This window comes from Hyaena hyaena, unplaced genomic scaffold (genome assembly GCF_003009895.1).
Source record: "Hyaena hyaena isolate Hyena2069 unplaced genomic scaffold, ASM300989v1 scaffold_616, whole genome shotgun sequence".
Classification (NCBI taxonomy): Eukaryota; Metazoa; Chordata; class Mammalia; order Carnivora; family Hyaenidae; genus Hyaena; species Hyaena hyaena.
In genome coordinates this window covers 1092792-1114227 of record NW_024081247.1, presented here as the reverse complement: position 1 = coordinate 1114227, position 21436 = coordinate 1092792, and the positions used below count along the sequence as shown (strand labels likewise).

The window sequence follows — 21436 nt, the reverse complement described above, 5'->3', positions numbered from 1 at the left end:
CACTTTTTCTTTATTCCCAGTAAGTAACTTGCAGGCAGTATTCCACAAAGATGGAACTGATAATGAGCTCAGCATCGCTTCAGGCTCAACTGTACCTCATATACAGAGTGCAAAGCTTTGTAGAACGAAGTGTCTTTCAACACCGTGCCAGTTACTGATGTAGTAATTTTGAATCTGCTGGTGTGGACAGTACCTGACACCGGAAGAGCGGCAACTGGATGTGGAAGGAGGTGGCATGCAAGGGTCTCCGTGTCTCCGTTTTAGGGATGCCCTTCGGTGAGACTAGAGCATACTTTTCTGAACCAAGAAGCTACTGAGCAGCCCACAGAGAGGCGCCCCCCGCCCCCAAACCCAACCTGCTGCGGAGTGAACTACATAAGGATCCACAGGAACTTACCCTGCCTTCCTTGGGACGGGCTGGTTAAGTGCACCAGCTAATTTCTCAGTCACAAAACCTTGTTACTTTCAGTGTGGAAAAACAGAAGCAAAAGGAAGCACCAAATCTCGGTCACAGAGGCATGCCCTTCTTTGCTTTTCTTTCTTTTCAAGTATCTTTCACTATTAGCAATTTCTTAATAAACATGATGTCTGCATCACCTAACAAAATTTGGCAACATCACAATAATAAACATGGAGGAAAAAATACATATACCATGGTGGATTACTATTAAAAAAAAAAAAAAATCACAAGTGTTGTTCCCTCCCCCCCGCCCCCAGGAATGTAATCTCTGCTCCTTCCAGGTAATTTTTAAGACATGTTTTAAGGGAATGTCCGAAGTTTACATTGCTGTGAAAATGTCTGTCGTTCTTACTCTGGATACAGATGATTCCCCCCCCCACCCCCACGTTTTGTTTCGTTTTTTAATTCTATGGCCACAGTCAGTGGGTTAATGGCACTCCACATTTTGTGCTCTGTAATCTGAAGTCAAATGGGCGTGGTTTTTACGGCCTTTCATCTTCCCACATTGTGCATGTGCTTTTGAACTTGCTTTAGGGAACAGAGCCTGCTGACCTACAGCTGTTCTCTGGCATGAGGGTGACCAAAGTATGTGGAACGTAGCTCCAATCCTCAACACTCAGACTTCACTGGATAAACACTGAAGATTTTTGTAAGATGCAGTATCCCATTTTCAAAAGCAGTTCCACTCCCCCAAATATGAAGAATGTATTGAATTCACCTGAGGGGGGGAACCCCAAAACATGCAATAACTAGAAGTTGTTTTTTTTTTAAATAAGGGCTATTTCCGAGTCAAATATATAGATTGCGTATCATGAGAAAAACATTGTTCAGAAATATATTAACACGTCAGTCTTCGGCAGTTCCTTTTTGTCATCAATGACACTTTAAAACAGAGGTGGTCAACCTCTGCAGAGTCAGAAGCCGGACTGTACCGGTGTCATCCATAAAGGACTACAATTATTTCGGGCCCCCCCCCCTCCATTTTAATATCTAGTAATTGTCTTTAGAGTGAACAGAACGGACCACTATCAACCCATTTGGATGTGTTTGCATACATAGCGTTTTATTTCCTTACTTTTAATTTTAGGGTATTTTTTTGTTCATACTTGCTCTTAAAAGCTACGCACGATGCTCTGAATCCCTACGGCCCTATGGCCCTCTGTTGGTCAACTCATCTGACAGTATCACGTATCAAAGGGCTCGAACCAGATTACTGGGCATGAGGCCCACACTGCAGTTTCAGGTAGAAGACACATTTCACTACAATGTGTGCACAATGTCCAATGCAGATCCAGACATTCTGCCAGTCTCTGAAAAGAGTAACGAGGGAGGGAAGAGAATAAGGACAGTGGAGTTCATGAACGGCATACCTCCTTTAATGTATCTTTTGAGATATGAGCAAATACAAGGAATCAGACATTTAAATAAGATTCCCCTTTCCAAATACGATTGAACCACTGTGGTAAAGGTAGGTCCAGAAGAGTCAATTCTGAAAACCCTCGTTGCAATGGTTAGTCTACAGGAGAATGAATAACCAACCACCTTAAATCACTTTTTCCGTTCTCTTTCTACATCTGCATTTCTGGTTAGCAGTAAGTAATTAAAAATGTCCTTTCCCTAACTACACCTGGATTAAAAATAATAATAATAATAATAATAATAACGAATGGGGTAGTGACCTGTATACACATGGACAGAGATTTTCCAAAGCTGGGAATGGCAACTTAATCTGTAAAAGACATGCTGCTAAGCCCCTCGGCTGGGACGCGACCTCCCCTTTCTGGGAAATGCAAGTAAATAATCCCAGAGAGAAAAGATAATCTGTTCCAAAGTAAAATAAATTATCACGATATAAACCACTGAGTTACTCAACTTGTTGCTGCTGATGCCGTTTGGCTTTTCCGTGCTGAAAAGGGATACTGCATCTCTCACCAGCTCTTACCGCACCACCAGGCAAGCCACACAGAGTTTGGAGGGACCTATGCAGTCGTCGTGGCAGAAGGCCCCACAGCCTTTGCACACGATCATGGCTTTCAGCCGGCAAGAGCATTTCAGTTCCAACTCCTCCGCGTTGCTGCTGTCGGCAAAGTTCTGCACGGGCATCTGAGCATTCTGACCGGGCAGGCCCGCGGCAGGGCCGGAGCCGCTTCCCAAAATCCCGATGGACTTCTCAATCGCAGATGCCGCCCTTTTGAAGCTTGTGCTACCAAAGTGGATTGTTGGATAATTTCCACAGAGCTGCTGTTGTTGCTGCACCTGCATTTTCTGAGCAGCTAATTGGGTAAAAGGCTTTTGTGGCTCAGAAAGCAAATAGGAAGAGAAATCTGCATTTTTTAGCGCAAATGCTTTTAACTGTTCTTTCATTTCATTCTGGTCATAGGAAACTTGTTTCATGCCCAGTTCACAGCTGCTGCTTAAACCTTCCTCAAAAGAAAGAGGTTCCGATTTTATATTGCTACATATGCCCGTGGACTGTGGCCAACTAAGTCTCTTAGTGGTTTCCATGGTAACTGGCGGTTGCTTTTGATCGGATGGGACTTCTGCGTTAGGAAGAGGTGGAGGTAGTGGAGGTGGCGGTGGGGGGGGCGGGGGCAAAGCCAAGGGTGGAGGGGGGGGAGGGGGAGGGGGTGGGGGATGCACCAGTGCTTTGTTTGGCAGTGCGTGCACGGCCCCTCCCACGTCATCGCCTTCTTTGACGGGCATGTTGGGGGATATCATGTTGGCTAACCTTAGCTGGTGAGGTGCTGAGGAAAGGCCAACCTCTCCCAGGCCCTTTTGTTCGAGATGCCTGTTGAAGGCAAATGCGTTACAGCCCACTGGGGTCTTGGCAGAGGCCTGTAACAGCGCCGCGCTAGGGATGGGGCCCCGGGCAGCCACGGGCATTTGGTAAAACTGCTGTCGGTGTGAGGTACCCGCATCGGGGTGGAAGCTGCCATTCTTGTCGACGTGAAACAGGTTCTGCTGGAAGCTACAGGAAGGGAGCAGCCGCTTTTGCTGTTTGACCTCGGGGCTGTGAACAATTCGGTTCTGCATGGAGTGCTTGTTCAGCCACTCTTGCTTAAATGGCTGGCCGTGTCCTAGCTGGTTCATGCCCGAGTTGATGACACAAGGCACCCCTTTAACATCCGGCTCCACCAACAACTTCCCTGGCTCACATTTAACTTGTGTGTGTTCCCCCACCGTCCTGGCGACTCTCTTTTTGGGGTGGTTTTCTCGTTTTCTCATTTGCAGTGGTGCAAGGGTCCCTGCCAGGTAGCCCTTCCCGTCTGGGTTTGGAGAGCTGGATGGCATTTCTACAATGTTCCTCTCTGGTGCTGTTTTACCCGCTGAGGTAGTTTGAAGAGGCAGAGGAAGCCTGTTAATTTCGAGCTTGGCTCCCAGTCTGGGCTGAGGCAACACTTTCTCCAAAGGCAGGTTGCCCTGGAGTAGCTGTGTCACCAGTGGATTGTTAGCCTCCACGGATGAGAGACGGCAGCCGGAGCTCCCTGCGCTGGGGACTCTTTTCAGGGGGTCTGCAGCCAAGGAGATGGCCTCCTCCATGGGGCCAGAGGTGGGGGGCTTCACGTTCTGTGCCTGCTGCACACTAGGGGTGACCTCTGTGGCCGGAGGAGGCAACTCGGGGCCGGGGAAGTCTTCGGTGTCCATTCTAAAGCCCTTGTCCACTTCGTGAGGTTCAGACTTCACTGGGAGAGGGACATTTGTCATGAGATTCCTGGGGTGAAGTTCTGACATGTGTGAGTAGCCGGCATGCTCGGTTTTGATAGCCTTGGGACAGCCCTGCTCCAGATAGTCTTTCTGCTTACTTGAGCTGGAGTGACTAACCAGGGGCTGTCCTGGGCCCCTCATCCCCTCCTCGTTCCAGCAAATCCGGTTGCCTGGGTTATACTGATTGCTACAGGTCGTGTCTGCTTCACTTTTGAAAGTGGCCGAGCCACGTGCCTGCTCAGCAAAGCTATTACTAGGAGCAGTCGCTTCATTTAATTTATCTGGGACAACAAGGGGTCCTTCTCGGAGACCTGAGCAGGCCGCCTGCATCGTTTTACAGTCTTGCTTTGCTGCGGGAGCAGCAAGGAAACTAGAAGTGTGATCCACGCCTTCGTTTGCAACTGGCTCAGGCCTGCTAATGACAGATACCTGAGGACACGCCATGGGCTGGACGGAGGCTTCTGTCCTCACTGACCTGCTCTGGAGGTCCAGGCTGGCTTCAGCACTTTCGACGGAGACGGTCAGGGACAGCGTGGAGGTCAGCGTGGTGCTGTGGTCAACGATGACTTTACATGGAATCGATCTGTTTATGGCTGCTGGTGCAAAGCCCCCCGGAGGCTGCTGAGGTTTCCCAGAATTGTCTGCCCTGTTTCGAAGCCCTGAATTTTTGTCCAAGCTCTCAGCACTCATCTTGGGAGGACTCTCGTAAGAGTTTATTGTTAGCATGCTTCCGGTAAACATTGCGACAGGTGGACGTGCAGCCAGAGTGTCTGTGACTGCTACGGAATCCCTGCAGCTGAGGGCGGCTCTCACAGTGGTACCCATGGGTCCGGTGGCCTGTTCTTCACTCCCAGGCATGGCTATCTTCTCAGAAGGAAATCTGTTGTTAATTCCCGTTGGGGGAATCAAGACAGAGCTAGTGGAGAGATGGTTGGGCAAGTTATTTCCAATGGAGGGAGTTGGCACAGAGGTGTACTGACTGGAGACTAAGTTATTAGCACTGCTGCTGGACAGTAGCGCCTGCTTGTCATCCATGGGGCTCGATACACTGCAGCCCTCTGTCGTGAGGGGGACAGGAGTGCTTTCAATACATTTTGGTATAATGGCTATGCACGGAGTGTCAGTTCCCTGGATGGTTTTTAACATGCTTCTATTACAAGCGGAAATCGTAGTGTTTGCACTGTCAACAGACATTAGAACAGAGGATTTATCAACAGAACTCACAAAGGGATGTTCTTTAATTGCTCCCGACATAGCAGTGCTGCAAACAGACACGGGGACAGAATTTTTATTAAAAAGCATGGGCACACTGCTATTTTCAGAAGAGGTAGATAAAACAATTTTCTCAGATAAGTGCGACACAGGTATATTTTCGTCAGAGCTGTGCACAGATAAGTCAGTGGCAGTTTCTGGAAGTTTAGCTGGGGTAAGAGACTGCTGTAATACAGTGGTGGTCTCCCGGAGGTGCGCTGACTTGTTGCTAGGAGATCTGCAGTTTGGATTGACAATAATCACACCAGTGGACCCTTCGATTTTTGTTTCAGGTGTAGAAGAGACTTCTAAGCTTGGAGGCCCATCCTTTGAGCTGAGCGCAGGCAACCGGGACTCTTTAGTGTTCTGGAAGAGGTGGGCTCGGGCTTGATGCTTTGCAAAGAGCTTCGCCTTTGTCTGCTCTTTGATATGTGCCAGGGTTCTCGCCTTTCCACCCTCTCCTGGGCTCCCCATAGCTCCTGAGACGATGCTCGCCGCCGCGGCCACAGCAGCAGCTGCCGCTGCCTCTCGCTGGGCCCTTGCCTGCTGGGCCCGGGCCTTGATATCCGCAAGGGTCCTGGCTCCTGTGTTCCTCCCACTGCCGACCGACGTGCTAGGGGATGCGCGAGACTCCGTTTTGGAGACTGGCTGGCTCTTGATAATAAAAGGTGGCCCAATTTTGGAAAGCTGGATCTACAGGAAGGGAGAATGGAAAGATAAAGCGCTCGGTACATGATCACAAAGGAGGCATGAGGAACGTGATAATGCAAGAGGAAAGAGGAGCTGCATTCTCTCATAATGTGGCATGAACTACACCTAAATCCCCAAACGGCCTTTTGTGTATAAAGCTACAATAAATGTAGCATGAACGTGAAATTAAAATTTCTAATCTCTGTTTTTCATCTACAGAAACATCAACTGGTGGCTTCATTTGGTATGGAAATGAAACATCTTCTTAATGCCTCATATAAATGGAAACAAAATCCATGCTTTTTAAAATGAGGTTAGCTAAAAAAGACTTAGAGATATTTAGCTTTTAAATTATCTTCCTTGCTGGCATAGCAAACTAGGACCTTAACTCTACATGGTTAAGAGTTTCTCTCTTAATTTCACACAGAGAAAAAAGCCTTTAGCCAAGAGGTCAGGAGACTAGAATTCTCATCCTGGCTTCACTCAAAGGAAATCCGTGACCTTAGGCAACTCACCGTATAACTCAGTTTCTCCAATGACCTCCCTGAGCCAGAGACCCCGTGGTTTTTACATACTCCCACACCACCTAGCATGCTGCCCCATACATTTGTAATGAGCACACAATAAGAGTTTGTAAACTCGGGACGCCTGGGTGGCTTAGTCGGTTAAGCGTCCGACTTTCGCTTAGGTCATGATCTCGCGGTTCGTGGGTTCGAGCCCCGCGTCGAGCTCTGTGCTGACTGCCAGCTCAGAGCCTGGAGCCTGTTTCGGTCTGTGACTCCCTCTCTCTCTGACCCTCCCCTGCTCACACTGTCTCTCTCTCTCTCTCTCCTAGAAATGAATAAAAATATTTTAAAAAAAAAGTTTGTAAACTCACTTGTAAAATGAGACTAGTTATTTCTGGTCTATTTCCTTCACAGGGCTCTTATAAAGATGGAATGAGACTATACTGGTGTGAGTGCTCTGCTTTCCAAAGGGATTTCATAGCATTATCTTTTCATGAAAGCAAGAGCAACTCTGGTTTTCTGCCTTAGAGGCAGAAAGGCAACTCTGGGTTGGGCAGTTTCTTCTGATACTGGCAATCTGCAATTTGCTGAATTTCATAAATATCCCAACCCACAGTGACCACCTACTCATGCTAATGAAAGAGACTCAGTCATCACCAAATTCACGAGGCACAGGACCTAACACTCAAGATCCCATAGCATTGCCTGTAATGCACTGGTCACTAAAAATATCCTTAGACTCACAGATTTGTAGAGCTGGAAGGGTTCTGATTAAAGCACCTCATTGTACAGTTGAAAAATCTTGACACTGTGGAGGGAAAGTAGGCTGCCCTGGGGTCATATAGGGAATGACAGTGAGTCTTCGGGCTCCCATTCAGGGATGTTGACAGGTACTGTGCTTCCCTCGTTTTCCTCTCTCTAGACAAGGCTTTTCCTAGAACACTTATCTCTCTTCTTAACACATGTATATTTATACTATAAACCCCTGACATGTACCATAGGATTCTATCAGTTCCGAATTATGCTTTGGAACTTTGGTAGAATCAATTATCTTACTGAGCTATCTTATTTCTCATGTTCCACCTTGTGAGGTCTCTCTTCTAATCCAAAGGCTCCAAAGGAAAAATGAATTAAGAGAGGAGATTTGGTTTTTCCTTTAAAATATTTCCTTTAGGGGCGCCTGGGTGGCTTAGTCGGCTAAGCGTCTGACTTTTCACTTAGGTCATGATCTCGCGGTTCATGGGTTCGAGCCCCGCGTTGGGCTCTGTGCTGACTGCCAGCTCAGAGCCTGGAGCCTGTTTCAGTCTGTGACTCCCTCTCTCTCTGACCCTCCCCTGCTCACGCTCTCTCTCTCTCCTAGAAATAAATAAAAAACATTAAAAAAATTTAAAAAATAAAATATTTCCTTTAGTTATAAAAAAACCAACCTAAAGACATTAAAAAAATTATGCCTGGATATACTGAAGAACTCAAGGTTGAACAAACATCAAATATTCTTATAGTATCTATCTTTACAAAGTATATATTACATTGAAAACAAACTTTTGATAAGAAAAATTAGTCTGCTATATTTAAAAATATTTCCTATGACAAGTATGCCTATATTTTTTCCCAATGCTTCAGAAATTAAAATGCAAAGTGGAGTTTTAATTACCGCTGAATGTTCATCTTTCACATCTCTAGAATCTTATTTAATAGAGGTTACTTTATTAAATAGAATAGCTACCGCTACCCTCTTAGAAGTCAGCCTTATGGATATCATGAGTCACACACAAAAAATAGATGTCAGATTAGAACAAAATAAAGAGAAAGAGATTAAGAGAAACAAAGCTAGAATATGTTTATAATTCTAGACCAAACCTATAGTGTGATAACCATTTTATTGTAAGACAATATAAATGGACTGAGATGAAAGCATCAAATAAATATAGATAATATTGAGTAGGATTTTTTTATTATTATTAAACAGAGTGTTTCTTTTGAATTAATGTCAATTTTCAGTTTACTTAGGCAGAGTCAATTTATATAAAAGGCTTGTTTTCTCTGAGTTAAAACCCACCTGGGATCAAAAGAAAATATATAAATAGGAATGTCTGACGACAGGCTCTATTATTTGTAAAGTTAAATACCTGTTTACTATCTTGAAAAAAAAAAGAAATAAAATAGGATCTGTTTACCTACATATCTACAGCATTTTCCCTCAGGATGTATAAAGCAATTTCATTGATTTATTCAAGAAATATTTAATGAGGCTCTTCCATAAGTCAGGTCCTTTCTGCTAGGCAATGGTGGTGGGTCAATGTTTGCTGGAAAATAACTAAACCGATTACCTGTACCTTCACCTCTTTAGTGCACGCCTCTGACTTTTGACTACCTTCCCTAGCCCTACTGGACTTTTCTAGGACATTGAACTATCTTTCAACTTTCCCCAAGTGTATGTAGGTCTCTGTCCTACACCCTGAAGTCCCCGAAAGACCCTGTATCTTTTGGCCTATAGGCTCCTTCAGGCACTGTTCTCCCTCCTCATTTCTTTTTCCTTAAATGCTGAGATCTAAATATATATATGTGTATCTAAACTTATCATACGAGCTCAGGGCACAGCCTTAAAAAAGATCATTTAATATTAGACTGGTGTTGGAGTATTAGACTGTAAACTGCTCCATAAAGCCTGGAGGGAAGAGAACCTTATTTAAAATGTGAAAACTAAGCATCTAAGTAGGAAAAGCCTATCTATGGAATTGCGTCTGTTGTTATTATTATTAGTCTGTACCTTGAGAGGTGGAACCCTGGGCTCCTCTCTGGGGGGCTGCTCCTTCTCAGGGGGGCTGCTGGACGATAAGTTCCGCACCGACTGGTCATCTTCTATCCTAGCCCTCTTTTCCTTACAGATTCCGAAACTGTGCTGCTCTGCAGTTTTCCTCTTTGATATCTCGGATTCTCTACTTTCATTTCTTATCCCATCGGGTGACTTGGAGGGCTCTGACAACTTGGAAGAATGCAAGGTCTCCAACCGGTTCTGTGAGCTCCCTTGCTTATGTGTTTTATTTCTAGAGCCTTCTGAAAATGAAGCCTTATCCACTGATGAAACATACTGTTTGTCCTGTAATTTAGCTGATGGAAGCTCATTTCCCTTACTCTCTGTCTCTTCAGAAAAGACAGGTAACTCCAACGGCGAAGATGCCCCCTTCTTCTCTGTTCTTTGTAGGACATTATGATTTTTAACTTTTATCATTTCTATAGAAGGAAGTTCTGGAATCGAAGCAGGGTAGGGCTTCTCAGTTTCAATGTGTAATTTACAAGGCTGCTGATTCAGAGTCTTGCTGTGCAATTCTTCGCATGGAAATGCTTCAGGAGCAATGGAAGAACCCATTTTGATGGGTTCAGGAGCATCTGATAGAGTCTTCTGTTGAGAGAGAAGGCCCTCACCCAGGGGCTTGGCAGGGGCAGAACCTTCATCTTTTTGTGGGGAGAGTGGTTCTTCAGAGATGGAAGGGGACTTTCTTTGCTGATGCACCATTCTGTCATTCATGGAAGAATTAGAAATTGGAGAGGTTTCTGAAGGAAGTGGCAAACTAGATATAAAAGTGGTCTCAGATGTGAGAAGCATGGAAGACACTGAAGACGTTTCTGATGTCAAAGGTAAATCCGACATGGGTGATGTTTCTGATGTTAATGGTAAATTTGATACCGGGGATGCTTCAGACGTTAAAGGTAAATTGGACATGAGAGATGCCTCTGATATTTCAGGTGAAGTGGATACTGGAGAGATTTCTGACATCAAAGATGCATGAAGGTTTTCATCAGGGGGATTTCTCTGGTTATATTTGTCTGCATTTTCAGTGCTGGACACCTCAGAACAAAATGTGGTCTCAAGGGAGGCTGGAGTACACGATTCCTCTGAAGTGGATTGGGTTTCCCCTCCTGGGGATGTCAGGCTGGTACAGGCTTCCTCTGGACTCTCGGAAGAGAAGGAAGTTTCAGAGATGCAAGCATTTTCAGAAAGCTGTTCGTCAGGCTCACTCTGTAGCTCCATATCTACGGCAATTCCTTCACCGGGAAATTGGCCTTCTAAAGAAGATGACCCTGTTTTTATTTTTGGAGTATTGATCTCTACTGCAGCTTCTGGCTCCTTATATTCTGTGTCACTGGCATGAGTCACAGATGAAGCAGAAGGAATGAGAGAGTCACAGACTTCTAGTTGATCAATAACAACAGACATTTCTTCCTGGGGAGACTCTGGTTTCTCTTCCACTTTAACTTCAATGTGAGGCAAAGTTTCTAAAACCTCATTCATCATAACACAGGATTCCAAGTTATCTTCGGGAGGTGCTACTTGGGGCTCTTCGTGAGAGTTGGCTGGACTTTCAGACCCCTCAGAAAATTCAGGTATCGTCTTATGATTTTCATCCTGACATTCGCAGATACTAGTCTCTACCTCTTCAGCAATTTCCTCCTGAATCACAGATTCTTCAGGGATCAAGATATCTTCTGATTCTGATTCTGCCATTACATCTTTACCTACATCTACCATAGCACAGAAATCCGGCTCTGGTGAAGTTGGACTTTTCATGCTTTTTCGCTGCTGCTCTTCCAAGGGAGTCTGTGCAGAAAGGCCTGGGAGGCCAGTGGTTCCGGTTCCACATGAAGAACTACTCTCAGCTCCATCACTGTTTGGTCCAGAAGTAAGCTTTATTGAGTCCTCTCTTGACATGCCCAACCTGAACAGAAATTAGAAATATTAAATTACTGTTCAACCACAAAATACAAAAGGTACAACTTGGAGATGTATATTATTCATGGAAATGAATGAATCAAATTAATTTTATAATCACTAAATAACATGCTTCATTTATGTAAAATAGTTTATGATGATATGATGACTTAGTTTTCTGGTGCTTTTGTAATCATAACTAAAATAAAGTCTACTTCTGGGTAAGAAAGGTATAGATTTTTATATTTATTTATTTATCAACTTATGTACTTATTTTTGGTATGGATTTTTATTCTGTAAGCAACGGGATATGAATTTTTCCAAGTGTTGGTAAAGGAATATAAAATTATGTACTATAAAAGATTAGAAAATATGGGCAGAAAAGCAAAAGAATGTGTAAGATCTAAATTTTTTTAATCAGAAAGTAGCAATTATAATAGAAATCTGCACAGTCTTCAAAAGATGCAGCATAAGCAAATAAGATCAATGGAAGATGGATATGGTGTAAAATCCTGAAACTGAAATAACTTCCTTTGGAAAAAGATTAACTTCTCTCAAACCAATGTAAGAGGCATTACCTTATTTTAGTCTCTAAGTGTCTAACATAAAACAATATGGAAATTTCACTAAAAATGTAACAAACATATTTGGGGTCAACAAAGTTGATTCTACTAAGTTACATCGGTTTGAGGCAAGGCTTTAAAATTCTTTTTTGTGATCGCTTACTCTAAAGATATTCCAGAAAAAAAAGCAAAGGGTATCAAGAAATAATCCAATCTAATATTCATGTCCTAAGGGAAGTTCATCAGAATTACAAAGATATTATTGTAAATCACTACCTCCTGTCAGACTAAGTTACAATGTCAGCATCACATGGTAGAGAAATATGCTGTTCTAAATGGAGTTAAATTAGAGAACAGACAATTACAAAGATAAACAGAAGACAGACTTCTCTCTTCTGGAGAAAACAAATTTGAGTGCAGAAATACAGCTATAATAGTATCGAGGCAGAAAAATATCTCAGTGAAATCTTCTTCAACATCTTACTTAAATCCTCAAAATGAAAGGGAAATAAAGTTGAATACATTTTTTGGTGGTGTCACTGCCTTTTTTGCCAAAATTCAGAAGGCTCTTAAAAAGAAGACAGAAGATACTACCCTAATAATTAAGTCTCTCTTCTTTCAATTTTCACTAAGATGGCCTCAATGTAAGCTATAACTTATAACTATCCTACACTGAGAGGAACAGAAGAACTACATTACAGATGAATTCAAAGCAGAATAATCAACTAGGAATAAGGTCCCTTGGGGCTAAGCCAAGCACCGATACCAGGTTAGGTGTAGAATATACGGTATGTATCCACTGGTAGCCAAATTTCTGCTAGTTGGTTAGTAAGTATATAATACATATATTAATTTATATTAAATGTTTAATATTATTAAAGATCATATATGCATATAATAAATGTATATATGGAAAACAGCACTGTATAAAATATGCCGGTGTCAACATTTTATTATTTTCTCGAGAAAATAGATTTAAGATAGTATAAGGCACAGAAGCTTGATTTTCATAGCACATCACATAACACCAGAAAGGAAAACATTAAAGTCCAGAAATGTAGACTGCAAATAACAGGCCAACTACCATAATTCTGATTTAGCATATATATGGCTGATCTCTAACTAAAGCAAATATAGAACAGTCCTATGTTATTAGGAGAGTAAGTCAATAAGAATCATAATAAAGAGCTCAAACAAAGAGTTGAAAACTACAGTAGACAAATCTTAACTAGTGGGGAGTTTGGTTCAACATTCCTGGGAAAACTTAAGTGAAAAGGCACATGTCAACTGAAAATCATCTGACACTAGGAGAAATAATCCCTCACAGGCTGGGGGAGTGCAGGTAATCTAGAAGTAACCAAATCAGAAGGGTGGTCAATGAAATGTCCAAAATACATCTGTTATTCTATGTGTAATCAAAGACAGGAAAAGACAAGGAAGAAGTTCAGTGATGTGAGAGGACAGAAACTCTATGGATAAACTGCAGCAAGAAAAGGGTCAAGTAAAAGAACTGTTTGAATATTCAGAACTCCGGGACAATGACATGCTTACTTACACTATTTTGGCTGTCACTCCCATATGCATGGGAGTCTGGAAGCCCCCCAAATTTTATGTAAAAAAATTATGTGTGAATTTTTCTGAGAAGGAATTGCAGCATTAAGACACTGAGCAAATTACTGAACCACACCTTGTAAGCCTGGGAAAATTAATTCCATTGTGTCTCAGTTTCCTAAACCCTTTTTTTTAAACATAAGAATAGTAAAGGTATCCACCTTATAGGACTTTTGGGCAGGTTAAGCGAAATAATACCTGCAAAGCTCTTAGAAACACATTAAAGCCGAGTATGCTCAAAGACGACTTGCATGGAGAGCTCTCTGTAACACCTGGTCTCTAGGGACAGGCCTCCTGAGGGCAGAAACCTAGGCAGCACTACACATGGCTGCCCTTCTGGCATGCAGTGTTGGGCACAGATGAGACGTTGGGTCAATTTTGCTGATTTGAAAAAAAAAAAAGCAAAAAACAGAGGGCCCGACACTCAACAACAACTAAGGACCAATGCTTAGGAGGTAACCGGCTCAGGTATCTTTTGCCAGCACTGAAAAGGGTGCTCTCAACATTGCCTTTGTCAGACAAAAGATGAGGAGGCCTCCTGAGTGGTCTCCAATGTCATCTTCCAGGGTCCTTAACCCTGCCAGGCAGCAGCATGATCTGGAGAGCATCTAAAGATACATGTTCCTGGGCTCGGCCCCTAGAGATTCCCAGTCGGTTTGTCTGGAATGGGTCCTGGAAAACTGTATCTATTTTTAAAAGCTCCAATGAGGGGGAACCTGGGTGGCTCAGTCAGTTAAACGTCCAACTCTCGATTTTGGCTCAGGTCATGAGCTCACAGTTTGTGAAATCGAAACCTACTTCACGCTGATAGCAGGGAGTCTGCTTGAGGTTCTTCCCTCTCTTTGCCCCTCCCCTGTGCACATGCGTATGCGTTCTCTCTGCCCACCCCCCCCCCCCCAAAATAAACATAACAGAGCCTGGGTGGCTCAGTTGGTTAAGCGTCCGACTTCAGCTCAGGTCATGAGCTCACAGTTTGTGGGTTTGAGCCCTGCGTCGGGCTCTATGCTGACAGCTAGCTCAGAGCCTGGAGCCTGCTTTGGATTCTGTGTCTCTCTCTCCCTGACCCTCCCCTGCTCACACTCTCTCTGTCTCTCAAAAATAAACACAAAACATTAAAAAAAAATTTTTTTTAATCAAAATAAACATAACACAACACAACACAGCATAACACAACACAACACCTCCAATGAGGATTTCGATGTAGCCAGGCTTGAGTAATATGCTGGTGACAATATATGAAGGCATATAAGTAGCCTGCTGCATTTTTAATTTTTGAGAAAACACGTGAATTATCTCCTGTTCATTCTGTTTAAATATGTATGTGCATCCATGGTCCTAGGATAGCAACTGAACACAAGCCTTCCTACTTGGGAGTACTGCTAGTTAGGACACTCCACCAAATGCTAGCCTACTCTGAGTAAGCAGGCTGTTAATCATGGTTCCTCTTCAAGAAGGGTACTCATATAAGCCTCCCGACATTGTTTACCCTGTTTCCAGGGGGATATTTTATGAAATTAGATCAAATGGTACAGATTCTGTTACCTGCCACCACCTTAGTATCATTTACACAAAACAACAACTCTTAAGCATTAGTTGTGCATGTGGGAGTTCAAGCACAAATTCCTCTCTAAGGAGGATCTAAAGTCACTGTCAGCTCCTAAATCCTCCCTCCTTCCTTAGGGACCCTATGGTCTCTGAGGCTCTAATTCTGCTCCAGTAGCATATGTCCTGTCCCTTCTAAATGAGGCAAAGGCAAAACTGCTTTCAATTTAATTCAGTCACTACCGCACTTACGTGTGGCTGGCATTATTTTTAAAAGAAACATGCACAAAGAAAAATAATAAACTAAAAACTGATTGCACTCAAAAAGGAAGATGGATGAAAAGTAATACCTCCGGCTCTCCCCAGAACAAGGACTAAATACGTGTATATGCACAGTCAACATTTTAGGAAAAAATGTGAGAACTGAATGTGTCTAAAATTATTTATCTCTGAAGTATTTGTTAATGAATATCCGTAGATTAAAAACAGGAGAGTTTTACTAAAATCTAGTTAAGGAAGCCATAACGGACTTCTATCAGATTTCATGTGCTATTTTCAGTCCAAAATGAATTTTCATGGACAGGTTATAAACCCTTGAAAATGCATTTTTTAAAACTTTAAGTGCTGATATGCCACTATAATTTTACCTGCGATTTCTTACGCTGAGGGACTATTGCCTTTTATGGCAGCCTTATTAAGCTTTACAGCATATGCGTGCACTGTGTGAAGCAGAGAATTACACTTTCATTTCCTTCAGAGAGAAATGAGGAAAAAAAATGTTCTAGTACTTACTTTTCTCCATAAAACCTTTCAAAGAATTTTTCTTTCCAAGGTTCTGTTTTCTTTTCCTTCTCAATTTCTTGCCTTATCCGCAACTGCATTTCTGGAGTAAACTCTCCTAGAAAGAAAATGTTTATGTGTGGAGTAAGAGTGGCCACAGCTTCTGCCAATTAATAAAGAAAACATGTACTTAATTTGAGTAAACTTTTATGGATGTTGAAAAGTAAAAGGTTGAGTAGTGATAATATTTCCATAGCTTCTCTTTTTATGAACATCGCTCCAACAGTCATTTAGCCGTAGATGAACTTTAAAACCCTCAGCAAATACACTGTATGGTAAGGGCTGCACATGAAATAGCGTATATTCAGTGCCCTTAATGAAATCAGTCTGGTGGGAGAAAAGGCACACAAATTGACTATAATATAATGTCGAAAGCCCTGTATGGCCCGTAAGAATAAAGGTAGTGAAAGTACAGAAGAAAAGGCACTTAATTCTGCCTGAATTGATTAGGGAAGACCACATACAGGAAATGGCTCCTGAGTTAGCTTTTGAAGGATGACCAAGCTTTTATAAAGTAATTAACTCACAAGGCACAGAGATATGAACATGTATATTTATGTTCTTTTGAGTGGCCAATTGTGAGCCGAATGTGGGAGTAGGATGAAATGAAATGCGAAAGGTAGGCTGAGGCCAATTAGCAAAAACATGGTGAGAGTTCTACATTCTCCCTACAAGAGACAGAGAGTTCCTGATGGCATTCACTCAGGGAGGAATATGGCCAAGTAAGTGGCTTAGAAACAAGATGAAGACACAGGAGGACTCCAGACAGGAGGCTGTCGAACAACACAGATGAGAGACGGAGAGGACAGTCAGGCCAGCAGCTGTGGGAATGTTCAAGGGGATTCAGATTCACAGCACAATTAACACTTCATCACCGAGTCCGAGTCGGCCTGGGGAGAAGGAAGAGGACCAAAGAGATCATCAAGTTTCATGGTGAGGAGCTCTGAGGACAGTGATGACATTAATAGAGACGGGGGACAAAAGAGATAGCAGATAGTAAAGGGAAGACAGTGAGGTTAATATTGGCATTATGGTTTTAAGGTGCCTGATATCAGCTAGAGTGAGCTGGCAGGCATGTGGACTACAACACAGGATTAAGAGAGAGGAGCCATAAGGCAGAAGCATGTGGGCCATACACCAAGGTGGTGAAGGAGGCCGGTTATTGAATGTGCACAGCTACAAGAGAAAATACCAGAGAAGAAAATAGCAGAGACATTGATACATATCATCAGATGGAAGGACTCAAGCTCCCAAAGGAGGCTGAGGAATGGCTTCCAGCAACATGGCCATCAGAAACAATTTAAAATATATTATGAACGTCAAAGGTAAATGGTTTCAACTTGGATGAGGTAAAAAAAAAAAAAAAAAAAGAGAGAGAGACAGAGAGAGAGAGACATTGCAGAAGGAACATGAAATGTCAGGACTTAAAAAGAGAAGGACACTGCCTTTGCCCTTAGAAAGCCCTTAGTATTCTCCACGAGGGATTATTCTGGTTGTGTACAGCAGGGCCACACCCAACTAAAACAATGTGAGCGGGAAGGGAGTAGAAATGTGGCAGCTTTGGTTATTTTGAGTCTTTTGAGAAGTTTAATGACTAACAGAAGAATAAGCTGAAGTGGTGGCTTTAGAGGAAGAAAGTATTAAAAGAAGATTCTTTAAGCTCCAGGATGTTAAGAGAATACATGAAGCCTCAAAAAAGTGATTAAAATTCCCATTCCAAAGAGGGTCTAGCTATATCAAAAAATTGTATTCTGTTCTAGATAACCTCACATTTCTTTAAAAAATATCAGACATCAAAAATGCCAAGTATAACAAAGAATTAGAGAAGCCATTTGGGACAGATTGGGAGTTTTTACTATTTTCAAGTGTACTTCAGGGGGAGAAAAAGTCTCAAGAAATTAGAGAAAGGTACGAAGCTGGTACAGTGTGTGTACTGAAACACGTCAAATAATAATGGAAAAGAGAAATTTACCTTCGGCCAGTCGCTGTTTCCATCCTTGTGCTGCATATGCAAAGAATTCATTATTCAGAGCTGAAGAACTGAGGCGTAAAATTCCATCGCTTCCCATCTAGGAAATAAGCCGACAAAAACAAGATGCCATCAAGAATAACTCAAAGCAAAAGTACACAGGAAAGAAGAGAAAACTGAGGGTGAGGGTGTGAGAGAAATAGTGTGGGGTAGAAGGGAGGACAGGAAGCTAGAAGAAGGTAGGAAAAGTGTACACCACATTGACTATTACAATGACAAAAATACATGAATTTAAAGGAAATCTTTATAAGGGCATTTCCATTAGAGATGGTGAGTATAACCACTGATCCTGGTGTGTGGGATTTCATTGGTTTTATACCTTTATCATTTTAATATGCCTTACATGATACCACATTAAAAATCAACATGTTTATACCTTAGATTGAGTTTATCATTTAAGTTTTCTAAAATTTGTGGAAGCTAAAGAAATCCAATCTGGTCACTTGGGCTCTTTTGCCAGCTAAAGTTTAGACAACAAAAATTTCTAAAACGTTAAAACAAATACACCCAACACTGTCATATATACTCCACCCCACTCTTCTCTCCAATTGGGACACACACAAAAGACATGTAAAGTGTAAACCATGGGCAACGATATGCAACTAACCTATTTCCTCAACATACTAATTTTTTAAAACTCACATGTAGAAGCGATTCAGATAAGCATCATCAAACTGGATGTATTTTCCTTTCCAGTTATTCACTGCACCTTCAGTGTGTGTGTAGTCTGCTTGCTGACATAGGGGATAAGAGAATCGGTGTTGTCCTTGACTGGCCGCTCAAGTGGTTGAGGAGTGAAGATGAAACAGTGTTAAGCATTAGGTAGGTGGGAATTAAGAAGGGCTAACAATAAATGTTGAGGGATGATATCTAGGTGGACAAGAACTTGATGCCAGACGCAAAGCTGGTACAGAGTCTTGCAAGATAGGATCCAAACAGGATGGTTTTAGAGACAGAGCATGTAGCATACTGTCAGCATGACCAAGAGCTTTACTGCAGAGCCAGGACATCATCACACACAACCAGTAACTGGACCATGTAAGAAGGTGCGGAGGCTTTAGCCTGCCGGTCAAAGGCCTGGTAAACTGGAGCTCCAATTACATTGTCAAAGACTGCCTCTTATCCCCATAGGCACACTTCATTGGTATTGAAGCCCCAGGTGTCACTACCTGAAAACACGCCCAGCGATTTCTCATCCTCATGTTGGTGTGTTTGAGGCCTTTTCCACACTCCATGTTCGCCACTGAAATACTACCTCTCTTTTAAAATTTCTCTCAAATAATGCCTTCATGAATATGTCAGATGAACCATCATTCAGGCAACGGAGAACACTAAATCTAAAAATAAATAGTATATAACTACTCTAAATTGGATAATGGTAGATCAAATTCAGAAGAGAGACACTGAATAAACATGAGGGATACTGAATGGTGCCATCATGGCATCCGCAGGGACCCGCAGAGTTGACATTCTGAGTTTCTTCATCGAAGAAGACACTGGTAACCATGCGAAAGTATTCAATACATTTTGAAAATCTCAGGGAAGACTTCATTCATTCATTGAACCATTGTTTACTTACTCACAGCTATTTCATCTTTATTCAACACTTAATTAAGCCACTCATATGAACCCATGTACCTGGCTCTTGTATACAGTGGCAACAAAGAAAAAGCCCATGCCTGTATACTGAATATGTTTTACATATAGCTGATGCTTTGCGTCCCTGTATCTCTCTTCCTCCTGCCTAAGTTCAGTGTGGCTGTAATACAGTTATATCACCAAGCCAGTATCCCTCTCAGTGTCCTCCCACAGCCCCAAGATCTGAATGGGTAAGTGACCCAGGCTTCTCGTCTTCTGACTGGACAATTGTAGGACTCTATCCTCTGGAATGCAGTATATGCACTGAACTGATGGACACCATTTAGTATTGTGACCCCAGCAGCTGGACTACATGGGCCTGGGAACTGCGGGGTGGAATGAACAAAGCTTTGTACTATCCCTCTCAGGAAACCACTGGCAGACTGTACTTTCTGTCCCCCCAGTTCTAGATCAGGTGAGATTAAAAGCCCACGCTCCTGTGGGAGAATCATTCCTACTATGTCAGGGTTTCTCAGCCTTGGTACTACCATCATGTAGGTTTAGACTTCTTTATTATGGCAGCTGTCCTGTGTGTTATAGGCTGGTGAGCAGCATCCTTGGCCTCTACCCACCAGATACCAGCAGCAACTGTGACAAGTTTCAGTGTCTTCAAATATTACTCTATGTCCCTTAGAGGCAAACTCATCCCCAGTTAAGAATCATCACACTATTGGACACGGGCTCCACATTAGCCAAAGCTATGCCTGATTACTTTGTGTCTCTCATGGATCAGCAGGCAAGGTGAGGACTTACTGGACAGGGGGGATAATCCCAAGGGAGGGGGCTGCTGCCGTAGTGTGGAGGCAGAGAAAAGGATGTAGGGAATGCTGGAGAGTCCCTGGGACACCTGTTGGTGCTTCTGTGTCTGGTGGTAACAGTGAACATGGATTACAGCGAGGACAGCCAGAAAGGGAAAGGCAGCCAAAGGCTCAGACTTCTCAAGGATGGCAGTTTGGGCCACTTCACCGGGAAAACTAGCAGAATTACAAGTTGAGTGTCAGGAAATTCAGAAATGAGTGTCAGAAAAGGGAAATGACAAACGTCAATTACAGCCTTAAGACCAGCTTGAGACCAGTGGGGCCTGCAGCTGGTCCACTAACTCCCTGGTCAAAAGTCTTATTCTTCCCTCCCCTGCCCCCGCAAAGTATGACTAGCCACTCGTTAAAGTGAGAGAGTGAACTTAACACAAAGCACAAGGTCTGAGTGGTGCAGAGGTAGACGGGAGGGGACATTTGTGATTCTACATCTAGCCTACACGAGTACAGAGCATCTGGGACAACAAAGTACACTTGCTCTGCCCAAGCCTACAAAATTCTAAGACTTTCTCAGACACAGATGCAACCTGCGAATGCAGAGCTTGGCCCTGGGGGCAACTCACAGTCTATGGGAGACAAGGGTTTGTCATGGTAAAAGGCCCTGCTTTCCTGCTGTGCTGGGACAGTTTTGGGACTCCGTCTACATATTTTCCTAGAAAGTCCTTCATAGAACTGAGACCTGGTTATTTGGAGGGATTTCCTCTTCTCGTCTTCAGATTATCTAATCCCTGGCTTCTGCTTCCAGACTTAAATTCTTGTTCCAGACTCCACTTTTAGAGGGAAGGGGCAGGGGAGGATCCTAAATCTAAGAGGGTCTGGGCTTTATCCTCTATGTGGGAAAGGTCCAGCGAATGTACCATACAAGGGAAACCTGAGCCTTGAGGCAGGGCTTGAATCAGCAGGGTGCCTTAGACTAGTGGCCTCCAGATCCAGGTTTGCTCCTTGACTTACCACTCTGTGTTAACTACCTTTTCATTGTGTGCCACAATGGGAGAAAGGCCTGAAGCACTGTTCTAGGTAATGAGAACTACCATTAAAAAGGTCTAAGCCTGGGAAATATCCCAAAAGATGTGTG

At 43.0% G+C, this 21436-nt stretch overlaps 1 protein-coding gene across 1 annotated transcript in view; it reads right to left on the bottom strand.

Annotated features, from left to right (window-relative positions):
• Positions 1-1814: 1814 nt before the first annotated feature.
• Positions 1815-21436, bottom strand: part of ASXL3 (ASXL transcriptional regulator 3) — a 185969-nt gene continuing 166347 nt past the window's right edge. Inside the window, exons 9-12 of the mRNA XM_039257384.1 lie at positions 17852-17948; positions 15832-15937; positions 9383-11330; positions 1815-6109 (exon numbers count right to left, since the gene is read on the bottom strand). Of these exons, the coding sequence (XP_039113315.1) occupies positions 2399-6109; positions 9383-11330; positions 15832-15937; positions 17852-17948 (5862 nt within the window). The 3' untranslated portion in view covers positions 1815-2398. The remainder of the gene's footprint in view (positions 6110-9382; positions 11331-15831; positions 15938-17851; positions 17949-21436) is intronic.